This window comes from Castor canadensis, chromosome 2, assembly GCF_047511655.1.
Source record: "Castor canadensis chromosome 2, mCasCan1.hap1v2, whole genome shotgun sequence".
Classification (NCBI taxonomy): domain Eukaryota; kingdom Metazoa; phylum Chordata; class Mammalia; order Rodentia; family Castoridae; genus Castor; species Castor canadensis.
Window position 1 is genome coordinate 53,234,787 of NC_133387.1, and position 21,283 is coordinate 53,256,069.

The window sequence follows — 21,283 nt, forward strand, 5'->3', positions numbered from 1 at the left end:
AATGATACATAGTGTGAGCAAATCTCAGATCTGGAGGAAGGATTACACAGTTTGGAGGAGCATGTACTAAATATGAGGACTATAGATTACCATGTTCTCCTTCATCTTGGTGTAATTATTTATGTTATTGTCTTTCATTTGCAAGGGAATTTTATTTTTTTTGCTCAGAGGAAATCCGACAGTATAGCTAACAGTAAAGACATAGCTAAGCAGTGTCTGGTCCATGGTAGGCACTCAATAGATGTTGACAATTTACTTAATTAAGAAATCAGAGTTTCTGTTAAGACTCCAACATTAACCAAAGTATACATACATGTGTATGGATGTCCTTGTGTGTGCATGTGTTGTGTAAAAAGTATTTTTGATTATTTAGTAGTGTTCTACTAAATAGTCTGACATAGAAACAGAGAACCTAATGTAGGAGCCTGGGGAGGCAGAAGATTGGGATCTGGAATATTACTGCACTGAGAGCTGGGACTCAACCATTGGAGGAGAGTGCATTGCAAAGTTCTGCTTCCATTAATGCACAAATGGTGACAGAACAAGCAATTAAAACACAGAAGCAAGGAGCTTGTGGATTAGATGAAAGGTTGTTTGATGGTAAAAGGAAGTGTAATTATAGATGTGGTTCAAGAATAAGAGAAGCCTGGTGTGGTGGTATGTAACTATAATCCCAATACTTAGAAGGCAGAGGTAGAAAGATGGTGACTTTGAGGTCAGACTGGGCCACATAGAAAGACTCTGCCTCAAAAAAGAAATGACAGCATCTCCTGGTCATTTCAAGGAATACCTAGAGATTCTGCACAGACTGAATGAGAGGAGAGGGGTCAATTATAGAAGAGTGAAAGTTCCACTCTTCTTGCACCATAGGTCATGCTTGTTTACAGAGATTTCCTAGAGAGTTGAATCCTTCTGACAGTAACAGCTTATTAAGATTTTTAATTAAAGTAGTTTCCAAATTTACATTAAACAATTCTGCATGTACTGAAAATCACCATATTTATATTCTATTATGAGAAAATACATTCTGAACTATTTATAGAGTTTTACTAGAGCATTACAAAGTAGCAGACTGTGGTTTTAAGAAAAAGAAGAAATGATTTCACACAGTGTATGAATATTAGATTTTCAACAATGAGTATATCAGCAGAATTTTTAAAGAGATGTTTATTCTCAGTTTGAGGAAGCAGATTTATTTTATAACACTCAAATTTTCAGAAATAGTCTAAGAAATCTCAGCCTTTAAATATATACTATAAATATATACAGTAATAAATAAAAATGTTAAATGTGTTTTAATTCAGCAGAATAAAATACAGAATATTTTCACACCATTTTATATTAGATTTTAATCTTACATTTTGGTATACTTTTTGTTAGAAATATGTGACTAACACTCCCATACCATTAAGCATTTTATTGAAAAAATATTATTGCATTGAACTACAGTCCAAGTAATTTATTGAATAACCTAAAAAAGCTGCTTTGCATGTACAATAGTGCAATTTACTTAGCCACGGCATAATAAAAATTGCTTTGAACAGAGAATACAAAATGAAATGATAGGTTTATATATATTGCCAGACTATCATTCAGTATAATTATAAGTAAAATAAGCAGAATCAAATAATATGGAGCTGCTTTGCTATAAACAGTTACACAACCAATTTACATTATCAACTATTTTATAACAGTCTCTCACATATTGGAGGAACTGACAAGCTTTCATGTTGACTAAGACACTTCTTGAAATTGATTACTTTAATATGTGAATATTTTGCAAAACAATACACCCACTATTTTTAAAATTATTGTGATCTATAACTTAAGACTAAAAAATGTATTTATTAAGAATACACACACACATACATAATCAGGTGTGTACTTATACTTTTTTTTCATTTTTCCTGATTTTTTTTCTTGTGTTTTTGCCAAGATATTCTTACTTTTGCTATTCAAACAAGATGGTGGGTTGCAAAAGAAGAAAGTGATTATGAGAAAAGAATCAAAAAAGTAAATTTGGAACTCTCCCTCTTACACAAAGCTGTGTAGAATTAAAAAAGAGACCCTTTGGCTTATCTCTCTAATATTGGATTATTCTAAACCTTAGTCATTCAGCCATTACTTCCATTTTAATACTGCTTAATCCCAAAACATATAACAATCATCTTCAAATGTCTACCTAATGGAAGAAGTGAATAGTATTTTTGCTGGAATGAAATGATAACCTTTGAAAATCCTCTAGACCCACACTTATTGGCAGGAAAACTCATATTTTAGCAAGAAACTCTCATCTTATTGAAGTGATTTAAGTCAGAAACACAAAGGGCAGTTATGTGTTTTCCTGACTATTGCATGGAACTGGTCTTGCACTTGCTTTTTAATAATGTTTTTATTTGCCAATGAGAGCACATTTCACTTCCGGATTCCAACTAATTTTTTCAAAGTCAAAATTAAATACTTTAATAAGATTTTCTGGGCCAGATATAAGCACCAGATCAATTTTGTGCTTAAGTATATTAGCTATGTACACTGATGTGTGAGATTTTGATCCTTTACATGGTGTTTTTAGAAAAATGGATCAGATATTTGCACAATTTTTCTTCAGAATGTTGAAAAATCTTACTGAAACACCATGGGGAATGTCTTAGGAAAGAGTGAGAAATATGCCGTGGTTTGAGATGATTGTCAATGTTATTTCAGTCACTAAGAAGACCATGAACTCTGTACACACCCTGGAGAGGACATCTCTGGGTCTCCAGGTATGTTCCCAATGCCAGAAAGGCTGCCATCCTTGAGAACTGTGGACGTAAAGGAGAACTTCATGCACCAAGTATATAGTTAGATCTAGCAATGCTATCCTGAGCTATTTGACTGATCAATCATTCTAATTTTCTTAGGTTAGTTCTTTTGAATAAATTTCTCATCAGTGACCAAAGAAGGATACATTAAGTCCTGGAAAAGACCCAAACAGTCACTTCAAATTTCTTCTCTGTAAATGAAAAAGAAATTTAATCATTCTGTGAAATGTCTACCTAAGAAAAAAACATTAGAAATTAGGAACTTTCTAAATCATTCTTTATATTCTAATCATTTCTTATATTTTATTATATATATAAAACATATCAAGGTGAACTTATAGAGAATATTAACATACAAATTTTACAGCTTCTATTATATTTTTCTTGCTGAATTTGACAGAATGATTAAGAAGATAAACTTTCCCAAATTTTTGGTTCACCATTTGATTGTTTTATCAACACTGAGTTCAGTGAGACTATCTGATGGACATCTAGATCTTAATCTCTGAGAAAAATATATAGATGTGCATGTGTGTAAATATTTTGCAGAACTCCTTTAAAATTTTTGTCTTTAATTGAACATTTTTAGTTTGACAGATACAAAACCTTGGCCTCATGAGCTAAGTGTTAAAGAGTAATCTCATAAAGAGAACTATGCCATAAATATCAATTAATAGGCAGAAAAAGAAATTTAATTCCCCAAACCAATGATCAAATAATTACATAAATAGGAGGAAATAATGCTGAAAATATAATCCACCACAGTATAATTTTTTAAAAATGGATATATCTTAGAGTTAAATACTCACTTAGAATAATCACTGTTTCATTTTTAAAAGACTGTGTTTCTCTTAAGGCAAAATGAAAATAAAATGCAGTTTGAGCCTACCTACACTCACTAATTTGGTGAAAGTTAGTTTTAAAATTCTACCTTTCCTGAATTGACATTACAACTTTTGCAAGTTTTCACCCTGGAGTACAAGTTATCTTTTATTTAAATGATGAAGTCTGCTTTTCAATAGTCCATGACAGAATTAGTCCAGGATGGGATAGTCATTTTCAAGCCATCAGTTCATATATATTTGCTAGTCAAAACTAAGTGCCCAATACAGGAAGGTTCTCTGCTTTAACCTTCTGAAGCATTACACCATCACCAAGAAAATTATGAAAATTACTCAGGTGGTCTCTTTTCCATAATAGTACTTCTATTGTATTTCCAGGATTATTCTATTTTGATTTTATTTCAGCTTTGTAATCTGCTTTGGGAAAATAATTATCCACACTATTTCTTATCTGCTGAGCAATTTTTCATCTATTTTTATAATAAGTATCTCATTTATTTTATTTTGTGATCTAGCCAATGTTCATCAATGCTTTTTAATATGACTTTTATGAAGTTCTACAGAGGCATAGGGTTTCTTGCTATTTGCTATTGTTTATATTCATTTTAAGTAAGAAAGACTTTGACACTACTATTTTCTAATAAAATCCCTCAACTAAAAGTTTTTAATAATATCATGGAGACTATATTTTTCTTTATGTTACATTTCATATTGACTTTGCCTCTTTTCATTCTTTTTTTCTCCAAGTTGTCTCTCCTATATCAAAGAAAGACATCCTTTCTTACTCTTTATCAGGTATCAATAATTTAAACTTCAACTTCATTTATGAAACAGGAATTATAATGTTGGTATTCTCAAGAAGAAATGAGAGAATGTGAATAAAGTACTTAGCCTGACTACAGAAATCTCAACATTCCTTCAGTAAATATAGTTCCCTTTCCCTGAAATCAAGGCTGGAGGACATGTCCTTATTTGCTAGTGCTGGGGGAGTTACATCTTCACATAAATGGAATTAGGTGACTGAACACTTACTTCTCTGTTTCATTTGGTTTTCTCTGAAACCCATACTTACAGGGAATGTCCAGTTATATAAGTGTCTTTACTAAAATCATACAAAATAATATACCTAAGTAGATGGCCACTCACAAATACAGATGCAAAAAAAATAATAATTCTATGAGCTAGAAAACATTTGAATGAGGCTTTGAGATCATTTGCAAGTTTACGTGGTGGTGATTTGACTCACCATCATTCATTACTACCAAGTACAAGTAAATAAAACACATCAAGTACTTCATACGATTTTTCTCAATAAACAGGTATATATTGACTGAGCACAGTAAGGTTTCTGAGTAGAAGAATAAATAAAATTTGATATTTTATTCCCTATAATATTTGAAAGATTGAGCAATATTTTCAAAATGTTATTCTATGTGTAATTAATTTTTTTATTTTGCATTATCAAATACTAATGATAGTTTGTATTTTTCTTAAACAAAAATTAAACAGTATTAATTTCAGACATTACCAATTCTTAGAATTACAAAATTATGGTGACATAGATTTATATGTAATGAAATTAACTGATATTCACAGAAGCTCAACAATTTAATATGGATATAGCTAATTTTTCATGGAAAAATAATTTTCAACCTGAATTAACAAGAAAAGTTTTTTCTATCTCTTGGTTCCTATGAAAATGTAACAGATTACATTGATTAAAAGCTTAGCCAACAGTGAACCAAAGGAATTATTTTTAATAAATGGTTTATTTCACTGACCTTTTACCATTATTTAGCAAATAAAAAACAATGCACATCCATTCATTCACTCAACAAATGTCTGAAACCTAACATATTATGTTCTATTTTTTTTTATAATATTAATGCTTTGCCTGAATGTTATGTTATTTTGTAACATTATGTAAGAACTCACCCCAAACAATACTTTAACACTTTCTGTATACTGTTCCATAAAATCATTTTAAATTTACGCTGCTATTTTTTCCAGATAAAAGAAATTCTTAAAATACTCCTATTTCAATATTGATAATCCAGTTCATACTTATATATTGGTTACATTTTAATTTGGCACCAATATTGTAAATCTAATAACAACCATATACATGACTTTAAATATATCATTTTGTAGGTAGTGACCATTTATTTTATTTATCCAGAAGAGTGTCTTTAACACCTATGAGTTCAAGTGTGCTGATACATTTAAGGCCTCTTTCACTCCATTTAAATGTTGCATCTGACTGGAGCAAGAGTGATGGCAAAGATCTTGACCGTGGGACACCGGTTGGATTAAAGGATTCAAGTGGATGATAGAAGCTGTGGCTGAATTTAAGTGCGGGCCAAACAATGTGGGGATAAATGCTGCAGGAGGCAGGGGCTGAAGTGTTAAGTGAGATGGGTGAAAAGGGGCAGTGGAGACTAAATGCAGGGGATGACCAGCTAAGAAAGTGGGGTGTGCAGGAATAATGGTTGGAGTCAGGGTTGAAAATGAGATGGGAGTAAAATGTGGCTGTGGCAGGGGATGCAGATGAGCTACAGGGAGGTGACTACTATGGGAATTTAGGGAGGCAGAAACAGCAAAATGCTGCAGAAAAGTGTGGTGGATGGTGGTGATGGACGCGTGCTGGTGGACTGGAACCGTCTGAACAGCTGAGGCTGGAGAGAAAGCAGCGGCACCTGCAGCAGGCAAAACTCGAAGATGCTTCGACAGGAGCTGTTTCTGCATATGCTGCTGGGCTTGCAGCTGTAGAAGCTTATATTTATCTATTTCATCAGGAGAAAATGTGATGGGCTGTTGAATTAAAGGGGGAGAGAAAGATTTATGACACAATTCCAATTCATCTTCCACTTTGTCATGCTTCTGCATAGTTCTGTCATAGTAAGTGTTTCTATTCCCCTCTGCATGATTCATATGCGTGCTTACATCCTGCATGTCTAGATTTATTTGGTCCTCTTTGGTCTCTGTTGAATCAGTTATACCAGTATATCTATTAGATGGAAAAGCACCAGGGAAATCATTTGGTACTGTGTCACAGCTTTGAATAAAAGGTTGGACTTCACTAATTAGAGGTTTTGATTGTTCTTTTGTTGTTAGGTTCTTTTTTCTGTTTACTGACTGAGGCTCTGCTACTGCATGAATTATACCTTTAGATAGATGGTTATCACAATAATTGTCTGCTAAAGGAGTAAAATTATTTGTCTGTGAGCTTTTGTCTTTCTCAGTAGTCCTTTGAATTGTATTGGCCTTATCATTTCTTCTTTTACTTATACATTGTCTTTTCTCTGACAAAGGCAATGATGGTCTGTTACAGTCTGGTGCTACAAGTTGAATTGTGCATTGGATTTGTGAATGAGTCTCTGATTCATTTTTACAACTGCTTGAAGAAATCTGAAAATTAGTTGTTTGCTCCTGACATTTCTTGGCTTGTACTCTTTCTAAAAGTCTTTTAGCTGTCAGAGGGGTCCTCTCTCTTTCTATACTATTTGACTGTGTGGTTTCTGAAGGACCACCGGAACAGTTTCTTAGAAGACAATTTATAGTCTCTGAGTTACACTGCCTATGCTTCACCTTTCCCAGATCACAAATATAAGGATTGGTCAAAGATTCTTGACTTTTTTTGCTTTTATTTAAATAAAAAGTTCTCTCTCTTGAGTAAGAACCCCTGCAAATTGGTGCTTTTTCACTGTTTCCAGCACAAGAAACCTGTGAATTAGCATAACAATGGATGATTCTTTTGGATTTGGGCCCTAAAAATTGATGAGTTTCACCCAGTTTATGTCTTTCTCTAAAGTGACAACATCTATGTTTTGAGTACTCTTTATTTTTAAATAAGTCCCACAATTTACAGTTCCTATCTCTCTGTGTTTCAGAGTGTAGACAGAAACTATTTGTTGTCTCATCAGACAAACAGGCACAGTTATGTTTTCTTTGTTTCCATTTGTGCCTTAAAACCGATTTGTGTTTTCTTTCACAAATGTAGAGCAAATTACCACTGTCTTGACTATTGGATTTATGACTTGAACAAGTGCTTCTCAAGCTGGACACACTGCCAGCAGTTGTGTTTAAAGGGCTAGAACGTCCACTCAGAGAGGACTTTGGAGAACACCTGCTATAACTTTGGTTTTTATATCTAGAAGCACTGCTATTCTTATTGATATTGTTGCTATTGAAAATTACACTCAAGTCCTTCCCAAAGTCACTGTGAGCCCCTGCTATATAAGGACTAGACTTCCAGGTAAACTGATTTCCATCTTCAAACTCTGAATGGGGATTGCAGGGGATCATTTTATGCTTTTTAGTCCTAGAGATGTGAGTAGGAAAGGATAAGCCCTCCTTAGTATCATTTAGAACTACTTTTCCACAACTTTTCCAGTGGGCCTTGGAAGCTTCCTTAAGTTCATTATCACAAATATTCTTTCTTACACAATCCTTTAGAGACATATCAATGTAAGTAGGCACTTCAGGATTTTTCAATTTCAAATTACTTGCACTAAAATTATGTTCACTCTTACTTGGCTCAGATTCATTGTAGCCCAAATTATATTTTCTCTGGAAATTTTCCCAATCTGGATTAGCTATCATCATCTTTGGTTTCAAAGACTGATTATCTTCTTGGATCAACTTTTGCTGGTCTTTGATTAAACCTGAGACTTGGCTCTTTGTTTCTGTCCTTATTTCCAAGGCCTCCTTACCCAATTCCATTTTTAACTCGTCTGGATTTTGACCATCCTTTGTGTTCCGAGGAAGTTTAAAATCAAAATATAGTGGGTTGCAGCCATAAGAGATACAGGGCTCTGTTTTTGTAAAGAGCAAAAGTTCTGTAGGCCATTGGAGAGTGGTGTGACCATCTTTGCTTTGTACATGGAGAAAAGGCAATGGTTTGGATGTCACATCATGTTGACATCCTTCTCTTAGAAGTCTTTGTACATTTTTATTAACTCTTTCTGTTTCATTTAAAATTTTTTCTCTGTTCTCCATTCTGGAATTAAGATTCAAATATACTCTATTATTTTCTTCACTTGGCCTTGGTGATGAAATTTTATCCAGACATTCACATATCCTGGCATCAAGATGCTTGTAAATGTTTGGGGGGCTGGAGGAAGCATTTGCTTGGCCTGGGTGGTTAATGCTGTCTTTTGAAGCATTCCTTAATGTATTTCTGGTCTCCTCTCTGCTGGGAGGAGTAAAATCTACATCTGAAAGATGACTGTTAGATTTAGAGAAAGAAGCAGGAATGCCAATAGAATCTTCAAGTGTCTCATTAAAAGATTCATTTTTGTCTTGCAAAATTTTAGAACTCATGGAGAAGGTGTTGTTTAAAACACTCTCCAGATGGCTTGAAGAGATGTTTACATCTTTTTTCTTAGTAAGGTGTGTATCCTCATTTGCAAACCGGCAGCATTTGCATTTCTCTATAGTTTGTTTTGTTTTATAGGTGGGTGACTTGTTACAATCATGGGTTTCTTCTGTGTTCTCACTAAAAACTGATGCTGAAGATTCTAATTTTAGATGCACTTTTTTTGAAAATGAAAATGATACTCCTGTCCGGTGATTTGCGTTGCTGAGATCTGAGGATGTTTGTGGTATTCGATTTCCAAACAAATATCGTCTGTCTGAGAGTAACTGGTGTCGATTTGGCATGGCAAATCTCTGCTTATCTGAAGTGCTTCTAGGGAGATTCTTTCCCTTAGGGAGAAGAGCACTCTTCATGCATGATACCTTTCTGCCATTCTTAACTGAGAAAATTCCCTGCTGGAGTTGCTTTTCCATGGCTATTCTGGGGGCTTTGTATGCTGGTCCATTTCCAGAAGCACTGTAAATATAATAAATATTTACATGATTAAGACATTAGATTTGGTATTGTATGTGAACATTCCACAATGTTTCTATGAAGAGTTCTGCAGCTATTTATAAACTAGCTCTACGTCCTGTAATATAACCATTTTATCAAGCCTGTACAAGTCAGTATAACTGTTTTATAGCAACCTTTTCTAAAATGCATTGAGTGTATAATTTTGAAATTTGTATAAAGTAATACTAAGTGAGTATCTTTGCTAGTGCTTTAAAAGAAAATAAAGTATGATGTTTACATCACAATATATGTTCTTCAGAACTAATGATTTTTTGAAATACAGATGTAACATTTCATAAAAAGGTTTCCAATCAGTACATTCACATTAAGAAATTAAATAGAATTAAAATTTACTTACAAAGTATAAAACTATTTCTTTAATTTCTTTAATCTTTAATGTTTTTATTTGTAGCTTCTAGCTATCTATAATTTTTGGTTGTTTGGTTTTTAAAGTTTTGAAGCCAGACAGTTACGTATTTCTTTATGACATTACTATTTTGACTAAATACCTATAAAAGTAATGGGCCACCTCAATATTGTCAATGATTTTGAGGAGAAACTTTTCTTTTGTTTCTTACTCACCAAAATATTTTTCTACCATTTGTACAGGTATATGTTTTATCCTTTAAAAGGTTTAAAAGACTATTCCTTCTACTGAGTTTCTATAGTAATCTAATGAGGAAACTAGAAATGAGCACACAAAAAAGATATGAAATTTGTGGCATGTGTTCTACCACTTAAGCCACGTCTCCAGCCTTTATTGCTCTGGTTGTTTTGGAAAAGGGTCTTGCTCTTTGCCCAGGTTAGCTTGGATCCTCCTATTTTATGCTTCCCACTGTAGCTGTAGGTGGGATGACAGGCTCAAGCCACTGCACTAGGCTATTGGTTGATACAGGGTCTCAGGAACTGTTTGTCTTAGCTGGACTTGAACCTTGATCCTTTGAATCTTAGGTTGCCAAGTAGCTAGGATTACAGGCATAAGGCATGGGGTCCTGGCAGTTGAAACTCTTTAGGTTAAAATCATCTGTCCCTGTAACATTGTGGTTATTAACTCTTCACTACAAAATAAGTTTTAAACTGGGGGGGAGGGATGTGGGGTGGGGAAAAAACACATATCAGATCATTTATCTGATTTGTTTTGAAATGACATTCTTTTCCTTTTGCTTTTTCCACATGCTTGGAAACACATTTACTTCTTTCTATTTTTGATATTCATTTATATATTGGTGATTGTAGGGTTTGAACCCTACCTGATCGCTTCCTCCTGAGTAGCTAAGATTATAGGCATGAGCCACTGGCTAATGGCCTGATTTTTATTTATTTTTATCCAGTCATTTGTTTCTTTAATAAATAATATTAGAATTAATGTCTTCACAACATGTAACTTGAATTCCAAAGAAGAGAAATCCTTGGCTTTACTTATAGCTCTTTGACCAATCAGCATCAAACTCTACAGACTCATTCATTCTGTTCACCAAACTTTATATACTTGGCTGAATTTATAGTTAAACATGGCAGATATTTTAATTAGTCTACTCTTTTTTTTAACTTCTGTAACATTTTATTATTATTGTACTGGATAAACATTGTGACATTTACAAAAGTGCTTACAACATATCACAGTTGAATTCACCCCCTCCATCATTCTCTTTTATCACTCCTCCCCCCATTCCTGGAATAGTTACATCAAGTCTCATGTTTTCATTTACATACATGAGTACATGATATTTCCATCTTGTTCACCCTCCTACACCCTTTCCTTATAACCTTCCCCCTCCTACTGGTATCAATCCCCCAGACAGGACCTGTTTTGCTTTCCTGTTCTCTGTTTTTGTAAAAAAAAAGGCATTTTTGTTTGTTTAAGATAGCTATTCAGAGTGTTCCATTGTGACATTTCCATATATATATTATTATAACCTGAATTGATTCATCCTCTCTATTTTTCTCCTTTCTACCTTAGTGCCCTTCTTATGGTGATTTCAACAGGTTTAAAAACTCTATATTGCAGGGGGAGAGATGGCCCAAACAATGTATGCACATATGAATAAATGAATAAATAAACCAAAAAAATTCTATATTTGTTCTTATGTAGGAAGTACATCAACCATATTCACCTTCTTAACTTCTTTTACCCTCATTCTCTCATATGTGACCTCCCCTTAGTAAGCATTATGAAAAACAGGTCTGAATCTTGTAGAAAGCTAAATTAAAAAGAAATTTTTAAAGAGTACTCTGTTCCTTATAGCACCTGTTTCATAATAAAAATGGTCTTCTTTTACACAATAATCTTCCTTTTGAAAATAATCTCTTCATCTTTAGAAAGGAGATATTAGGCATATTTAATATGAGAAGAAACACTCTAAGATACTGTGTGGGTTGCAGAGTATTTTTTCCAGCATAAGTAAAATTAAGAGCACAGAGGTTTACTTAAATGTTATTGGTCTTTTAAAATGTCTGCAGTCTGGGCATAGAAGGATGAGGTTCAGAAGCAGCTTCAGTCCAGTATTTTGCCTGCCAAAGAGACTTTTTTCATATTTGTGGTCCCATTTTGGATTAAGTCGGAACTATAATTCTGAATTAAGTTTCCTTCTCTAGGAAGTCAAATGAATCTGATATTATCAGTAATTATCCTAAAAGTCCAGAGTATGACTATTATCATCTCTTCTGGGTTCCATTATGATTCACATATTTAATATTTCTATGTAATATTTTAAATATACACTTTCTGTAGTAATATCTTTGCTTATATTCCTGGCACTGATTTATGCATTTTATTGCTTTGATATATGTTCATCTAAACAATCTTTTCTATATTGCTGTTTTATTTTACTATTTGTCTCTCTAAAGTGCAAGCTTCCTCCTTAATTGTCTTTTAAATATTTTTAAACCTCTTTCTTCCTATTGTTTTGTATTATGTTTTGCTCTTAGCTTCTGGTTTTTAATTCTTGTTTTCATATTCTAGTCAACTCTCATTATGATTATTATGATTACTCATGTTTTAGCATTTTGTCTTTGTTCTGTGGCATTAGAGTTTGAACTCAGGGCTTTGTGCTTGCTAGGCAAGCACTCTATCACTAGAGCTATGACCCCAGCCCATTTTATCTTCATTGTTAATCTTGGAGTCCTCTTATTTTCATGCTTTAGACATTTTATTTTATTGTTTATAAACTTTAATTTTATTTTTCTTAAAGATTTATTTCTGTTATTTTGGAAAATCCTAATTGATTTTATCCTTGTGGTGTTTTAGTGCCTATTATTTTAATTCAAGTTTATGGTATAACACAATAAAGCTTTATTTTTCCTAGCTTTACTGAAGTATAATTGACAAATAAAATTGCATTCATTCTAAGTATATAACATAATATTTGATATTTGTAGGCATTGTGAAGTTATTTCCACAATCAAATTAATTTGCAAATCTATCATCACTTGCAATTACCTGTGTGTGTGTGTGTGTGTGTGTGTGCGCGCACGTGTGTGTGTGCGCTGAGGACACTTAAGGTACACTATCTAAGCAAATTTCAAGTAAATCATTTAATATTATTAACTATAGCCACCATATTCCATATTAAGTACCAAGAACTTAATATCTGAAAGCTTGTATATTTTGACCAAAATCTCATTTTCCTTATTGCCAGTCTGGGGCAACTACCATACTACTCCCTCTAAAGCTTTAATTTTTATGGCTATCTCATTTGTTTTTTTCATTTTCTTCTTTAGAACCCTCTTTAATTTCTCTGTGTATTTTTGACATAATTATTTCATCCATAATAGCTAGTATAAAGTGACTATAGTTAGTCATTTAATTCTTATTAATGGATTCCTTTCCAATACTTCCCCCAATACTAATGCTAAACAACTTAGCCAATGTGCAATTTAATTTTCTTCTGTACACAAAGGATATTTTCCAAACAGGAAATAAAACATATTAAAACAGCATGATTTCATTAAATTGTATCATTTCATAATGTCCAACTTTATCCAGCTCTTATATAGAAAACTTCATATTCTCAGAATCAACAGTCCTAAAATATTTAAATGTTGGAAAATCTCAATATCAAGGTAATAAATACTAGAAATTCATGTACAGAGAGTGAATATCTGCCCGTGTAATAGGTGATCTTGTTGAAAAATCTATGTTGAGTGGAACTATCCAAGAGATGGCCACAGCTGGCTGTTCTATATGAGTTCATTACTAGTTTTCTGTCATGATTTTTTTCATCAGTCTGATTCAAATATTTTCACTATCACCTCTCTTTCTACAGAAAACTCTTGTTATATGGATCATCCTACTCAGAAGCCCTCGCTATGAGGATACAGGACAAAGAAAGGGTGTCCAGGAGTGGAGTCATGTTAATGATCTTTTTATTTTTCATTTTATTTTTAACTATTATCTGTCAATTTATCTATCACAATTAAATATTTAATAATTCTACTCACTGACTTCCCTCATATCAGGAGACTGTTTAAGCAGATAGAGAAATTGGCTAGAGAGCAGATAGTGAATAGTAGAACGGAAAAAATAATGTTCCTGGTTTTAAGTTCTGCCTCTAGAAACTTTTGTCTCTTTCTAAGCTGCCTGCTCTATAAAGTACACTAATCCAGATGTCATTAGGTTTGTGTTTATTAAGTAAATAAGGTTTGCAGAGGGACACCTGAAACTTAATAGAGTGGATCTTTTAATTTCGAGGACCTTAATGGGTAGTTCTGGCAAACTTAGAAATGTAAACAAGAGCATCGGCACCATTATCAACATCAGCCATCAACTCCATCATCCCCAGCACTCTTCACTGCCATTTCCTCAAAGCTCCTCTGATCCTTTGTTATTTTTCCTACAGAAAAATATAGAATCTTTCCCAGAGTAGAAATGTAGAGGTGTGACAACTTTCGGAGTGGCAGAACAAACAAAATTGTGTTTGTTAAGACTACACAGATTAGCTGAGGAACAAGGCAAATCTGGTCTGGCTGCAGAGGACCAATCTTGAGGATGTTTTCTGCAGTGGAACTGCTCCATTTATGATGATCTGACTTATCAACACTCATAATTCATGAAGCAGTAATTTATATCTTCCCTAGAATTGTTTTCCTGTGTGCTACCCTAATAAGCATAGACCTTGTTCTTTTAAGTTTTGTTTTGAGGAAGACTATCTGGTATATCATTGACATGTTTCATTAACATATTGTAATTTTCTCATTGTATTGGCTGGTGAAAATGTCAGTACCAAATATGTTTTCTGCTTCTATGATTATATGGGACCTCAAGGCATGCATTCTCATCTTAACTAAACTTCTGAATACATACTGTACTTTCACTGTTTCTTTATACTAAATTTCTCTTTTATTTTTAATATATTTGTTTTGTTTTTAATTTAGTAGCTATGTATTTTTATAAGTTAATTAAATTACACTAAGAGTTTAAAAGATGTGAATATATGCAAGTTAAATACTATTTTCTGTCATAATTGATCCAAAAAAACAAATATGTCCTTATAGTCACTTTTGAAGTCTAATGTTTTTTGTTAACATAATTGAACTACTCACTCCTGTTATTGTATTGTTTTTCCTTTAAACAACAGGGGTTTAAATTCTGCACAGAGTTATAAATTTCACAATTCAGCAGGTTGCTGTTGACATTAATTACATTAATTAGCTACATTAGTGTTACACATTATGATTTGGATGAGCACAAATCACAATCTGCAAATTTAATTACATTCCAGGTAACAACTTTGAAATGTTCAGTAGCTTTGTAAAACTGCTATTTTTCAGTTACAAGAATGTATTAGTTTAACACTTGTTATATTATAATTGTCACTGTAAATGGCACTGTGCAGTAAATTTAACTACATTAATTACCTCTTGTTTGACTGCCAAACAATGATGGTATCATTTATTCTAGATTCAGGTGTATACAGGGGAATGCACAGAAGACTTATTTTCTCCAAAAAGGATGCATTGTTACTTATGGTTTTTAAAATAATTATTGTAAGATTTAAAATAAATTACTGAGGAATCAGGCCAGTTTAAGTTAAATAGAGGATAAATGGTAGTATATTAGAATCATTTTTTAAACCTTTTCATTAGCGAGTACATCAACAATATTTGGAAGGCAAAAATCAAATGGAAAAAGGTAATCAATTTATAATCCTTTAGTTATTCAAAATATTTGCCCCTTGTTGGGCACAATGATACGCACTGTAATTCCACTGCTTGGATGCTGAGGCAGGAGGATCATGAGAGTTCAAGGTCAGCTTGGGCTACATAGGGAGATTCTATCTTAAACAACCAAAACAAATGTTCTCAGATATATTTGTTGATTAATGATAAATTTACATTGTTACAGTGAACAGAATGGATTTATGGTAGAAATGTCCCAAGAAGTTGAAAAACACTCTGAAACATCACAGATCCCTCTAATTCTTACCATTCAGACCGCTGCCTTAACTCAGCTAATTGATGAAGTCGCTTAAGTGCTTTTTCTTGTTTCTTCTCATCTTTCCAAGACTTGGAAGCCACATTTCGAGCAAATTCTCGTTGCTTTAATTCTTTCAGTCTCTGTAAAAAAAGAAGAAAAACAGGAAATCATAAATGAGTGTTATATGCTTTTATTCTGCTTATTAAACCTTGTCCTGAGAACAGAGCAGATTTTCAGGAAGAGTAAAGGCATCTCCATAGATGCTGTTCTCTGCTCCAAGATAAATTTAGTAGATAAATGTAATTGTCAGCTAATCTAGTTCTCAAAGCTGGTCACACTCACAGAAGAAATGTGCTTCAAAGCTCAACCCTGGATCTTGGTGGGGTCACCGTGGCTATACAACTGAATCATCTGTGTATCTGAGAAAATGCAGACAGGATAAATGTGCTGTGTGTGAAGGAGCATGAAGGGAGAGGAGGTTACGGGATGGACTTTCCTCAACCTCCCTGTCCTGGCTCCTTACCTATAAAGAAGATGCCCATTAGCACCAGGTATGATGATTCACACCTGTAATCTCAGTGATGTAGTAGGCTTAGGTAGGAAGATGATGGCCCAAAGCTAATCCTAGGGGAAAAAAACTCTGCAAAACCCTATCCAAAGGTAACTAAAACAAAAAAGTCTGGAGGAATGGCTCAAGTGCTACAGCATCTGCTTAGCAAGCATCAAGCCCTGAATTCAACCACTGTTACCACCAAAATAAATTTTTTAAAAGATGGTCATTAAATACACTGGGTGGAATGATCTTCCTTCAGTAAGTTGCTTCTATTATTATGAAATATTTAATTCACAGCTTAAAATATGATTTTTAATTCATTTTTCAGGTGAAAATATGCACCATGATGAAAAAATAAAATGTGTCAAGAATTTAAACTCAAGAGAGAGGATTGGCCTTGTTTTATTTAAATTAAACTACTACTTGTTTCTAATTAATCTTTTCCCTAAAACAATTGACTTTCATGCATACTGGATGCTTTTCACTAACTGTTTGGATTTTGCCTTCAAAATTCACATACCTGATAGTATTGAGTGAATTGAGATACAAACATAATCAAATGAGCACCTTGAACTCTGGTTAATCTCAAATAGGGATTGTATTTGAAGATTAACCTCTATTAATCCATACAAAGTGATTCTAAATGTCCAAGATCGTGTCTATTTCATTTATTTTCATTTCCCAAGTTTAATATAAAGGCATCTCCAAGGTATGTTAAAAACTACAAAGCTATTGAGGACCATGCAACATTCTGTTTTCCACCAGTAAAGCAACAGCCCAAATCTTTCACGATCATTAGTTTTATTCTTGAAAAGGAGATGCTGTCCAGATAACCACATCTAAATTGTGTCACTGAAGAAGAAGGCAGACTAGCCTGTCAATGGGGACCATCTCAGCACAAGGAACAAGAGTGTCACAGAACTAGAAAAAGCCACAGGGAGCACAGTGGAGTCAACCTGAATTCAATTTTTTTTTTTTTATAAATAACTTCATAGCTTTCTAAAAAAATAGGGAACTTGAAGAAAGAAAATATGTCCTCTGGGTTGGTAGAAAAGAAATAATGATCAATAGTTCTTAACAGCTGATAAACAGTGGAAGGTCTAAACATGACAGAGCCAAAAGCCTTGGGTAGAGAGGCTTACGAAGTCCCTACATCTGTATACCCTCCTATCCCACTTCTTCAGCTGGTTGGTAATCTAGATTTTAGATTGAAGGCTTGTTTTATGAGCAAAAACCTTTGGGAAATTGCCCTATACAATGTAAGAACACACATAAAACAAAGATTTTTTTTTTGTTTTCAGTTACTAATAAGTTTAAAAGATTCAACATCATATTCATTTAATATGTGGTATTGCAACCATATAAAAAGTTGTATAACATGGGGGAGGAAATTGATTCATTTTTCATAGTAATTGATTCTTGATTTCCCCTAACTAGAATCATGTTTGAAACTCTGGAGTGCACCTGACTTTTTAAATAAAATTCCAAATTTCATGATGTACTTCAATTTCTGAATTAAAGAAATTAATCATGTATTCAGCCTCATTCATCCAACAAATAACGTTAACTACAAGCATAAATACATAAGATGTACTTATAATATTCATAATGCTTAAAAAATTTACTATGTTTTGAAGTTTACAACAAGTATATAAATAAAATGAATGCAATAATAGCATTAAGCCTGGGAATGGATAAATGACATGTACTGTTGAAACATTTTTATGCTATATATGAAGTAGTGTAATAACAACTGAAGGTAAACTGATGTGTTAAAGAAGGTACCATAAACCCCATAGCAACCATTAAAGTGATAAAAACAATATTTCAAGCAATAGGACCAAATAGAAGATGAAAGAAAATCATTAAAATTACTTAATCCAATAGAAGGAAGAAAAAAGTAAAAAGGAAAGTAAGGCAGATGAGACAATTATAAAATAAGTAGCAAGATAATAACTCAGATCTAAACATGTCAATATGTTGTAAATGGTCTAAACACATTTACATTATGTAGAGTGAAGCAAACCAGGCCTGAAAAGATGAGTACTAGATTATCTCATGAACATGCAGAGTTCAGTGGTGGTTACCAGAGGCAGGGAAAGGTTTTACCATAAAGACATGATAAATGTCTCAGTAGATGAGTATCTTTGACCTGATTTAAGGAATACACAATACATACATGTATCAAAACATCACATGGTACCCCACCAGTACGTATAATATTTATGTTTCTACTTGTGTGTTTTTGTGGTCCTGGAGTTTGAACTCAGGACATTGTGCTTTCTAAACAAGTGCTCTACCACTTCAGTAAGACCCCAGCCACATTTATGTTTTTATGTACCGATTTAAGTATAAATTTAAAAAGACAAGATACAGTTAATATGAACTTAAAAAAATCAAGTTAAAAAATAAACAATGAGTAAAAAGTAAAGAATGCAAAAATATATGCCATGCTAACAGTAACTAAAAAAGGCTACAGGACCTATACCACTATAAAACAGATTAGAAACTAAAGTATTATTAGGAATAAGGAAGGTTATTTCTTTCCTGATAATCATGGGACACATTAATCAAGACCTCATAATAATTATAACTGTTTATGTATCTAATAGCAGAACTTTAAAATATGTAATGCAAAAATTGGCAAAACTGTAGAAAAAAGAAAAGTCAATTATACAGGGAGCATTCCATGCCCCTCCACTGAATAGCACCACAACACTAATTGTAAATGTAATATTTTTGGAAAAAGTTTCTCCAAGTGATCATATCTGTTATAAAAAGATCTGCTATAGTGGTTTTGTCTAATGGAAAAAGGATTGTTTGCCACTAGACAGACAGACAGAATTTCTAAGAATCCAGATGTCAAATTTTGACAGTCTCAGGTTTTGGATTTGCTTAGGTTTCTACATTTTCTACCCTGTGCAGATAAGAACTCATTTACTTAAGCAATAACACCTTAACTGTCTAGAATCTGCCACCTTGGTGTAAAGAAAAGCTAAACAACATGCCTTAAAGATTTTAAGGCATGCAATGGAACAACTCATTGAGAACAGCTATGGCATACATATTTCATTAAAATACACTGCAATTTTAAATTCTTCACAAAGAATAGTAAGAAAGCAGAAATATTATTGTGTACAGCAGATGATGAAAAGTGAATATGCCTTATCATTTTATGGTCTGCAAAAAAAAAAAAAAAGAATAAGTAATGCGAGAACAATACCTTGCATTTTTATCCTTTAATCAGCAAGGTAGAAGGCTGGAAAGCAAAGACAACTAACCAACATGATCCAAGAATTTTTTTATTTTTAAGTACATTTTGCACCTATTAAAAATGATTATACCATTCTTTTCCATTACTGGCTTATGTGTTAAATACTTTCTTTTGGTTTTATATGATAAGCATTACATTCATAGAAAAATGCTGCTTGGTAATTATTATTTCCAAATACTGATGGATTTGATTTCTTAAGATTTGCTATGGACTTTTCATTTGTGTTCATGAGTGATATTGGTCTATATTATTGCTTCTTGCTAAAGCTCTTCTTTCATTCCAGTGCTATATTAGTCAATTCAGGAACAAATATAATGGAGTACCACAGAAAAATAAACATTTCTTTCTTTTTTTTATTCATTTATTCACATGTGCATACATTGTTTGGGCCATTTCTCCACCTAATCCCCACCCCCTCCCTCTCTCCCCTACTCCCCCTTCGCTTCCAGGCAGAACCTGTTCTGCCCTTATCTCTACTTTTGTCAAAGAGAAAACATAAGCAATAATAAGAAAAATAAACTATTTTTGCTAGCTGAGATAAGGATAGCTGCAGAGAGATACCTAGCATTGCTTCCATGTACAGATGTGTTACAACCCAAGTTGATTCATCTCTACCTGACCTTTTCAATAGTTCCTGATCCCCTTCCCATATTGACTTCTGTTGCTTTAAGGTTTCTGTATTAGTTCCTCTGGAGTAGGGACATCAAATACTTTCATGTTTTGGGTTTGTTACCTATCTCCATACCTCCTGTATGTGCTCTCCCCTTATCGTGTGACCCAAGTCCAACCACATTGCTATATTTGCCCTAGATCTATGGTCTGCACATGAAGGAGAACATATGATTTTTGACCTTCTGAGCCTGGCTCGCTTTATTTAAGATGATGTTCTCCAGTTCCATCCATTTACTTGCAAATGATAAGATTCCATTCTTCTTCATGGCTGAGTAGTATTCCATTGTGTATAGGTATCACATTTCTTAATCCATTTCATCAGTAGTGGGGCATCTTGCCTGTTTCCATAACTGGGCTATTGTGAATAGCGCTGCAATAAACATGGGTGTGCAGGTGCTTCTGAAGTAAATGTGTTGTATTCCTTTGAGTATATCCCCAAAAGTGGGATTTCAGGATCATATGGTAGATCTATGTTTAGGTTTTTAAGAAGCCTCCAAGTTTTTTTTCCAGTTGCACTAGCTTGCATTCACATCAGCAGTGTACAAGGGTTCCTTTTTCCCCACATCCTCGCCAACACCTATTATTTCCAGAGTGTTTCCTGTTCTTTCCTGTACCAACATCAGAGTTTCATGTCTGATATTAAGGTCCTTGATCCATTTTGAGTTGATACTAATATAGGGTGATAAACATGGATCTAGTTTCAGTTTTTTGTAGATGGATAACCACTTTTCCCAACAACATTTGTTGAAGAGGCTGTCTTTTCTCCATTGTATGTTTTTAGCAACTTTGTCAAAAATAAGATGGGCATAGTTGTGTGGATTCATACCTGGATCTTTTATTTTGTTCTACTGGTC

The 21,283-nt window shown here is 33.4% G+C and overlaps 1 protein-coding gene across 1 annotated transcript in view; it reads right to left on the bottom strand.

Annotated features, from left to right (window-relative positions):
• Positions 1-5,248: 5,248 nt before the first annotated feature.
• The window catches only part of Znf804b (zinc finger protein 804B), a 533,610-nt gene continuing 517,575 nt past the window's right edge, over positions 5,249-21,283 (bottom strand). The window contains exons 3-4 of the mRNA XM_074064806.1: positions 15,940-16,070; positions 5,249-9,476 (exon numbers count right to left, since the gene is read on the bottom strand). Of these exons, the coding sequence (XP_073920907.1) occupies positions 5,840-9,476; positions 15,940-16,070 (3,768 nt within the window). The 3' untranslated portion in view covers positions 5,249-5,839. The remainder of the gene's footprint in view (positions 9,477-15,939; positions 16,071-21,283) is intronic.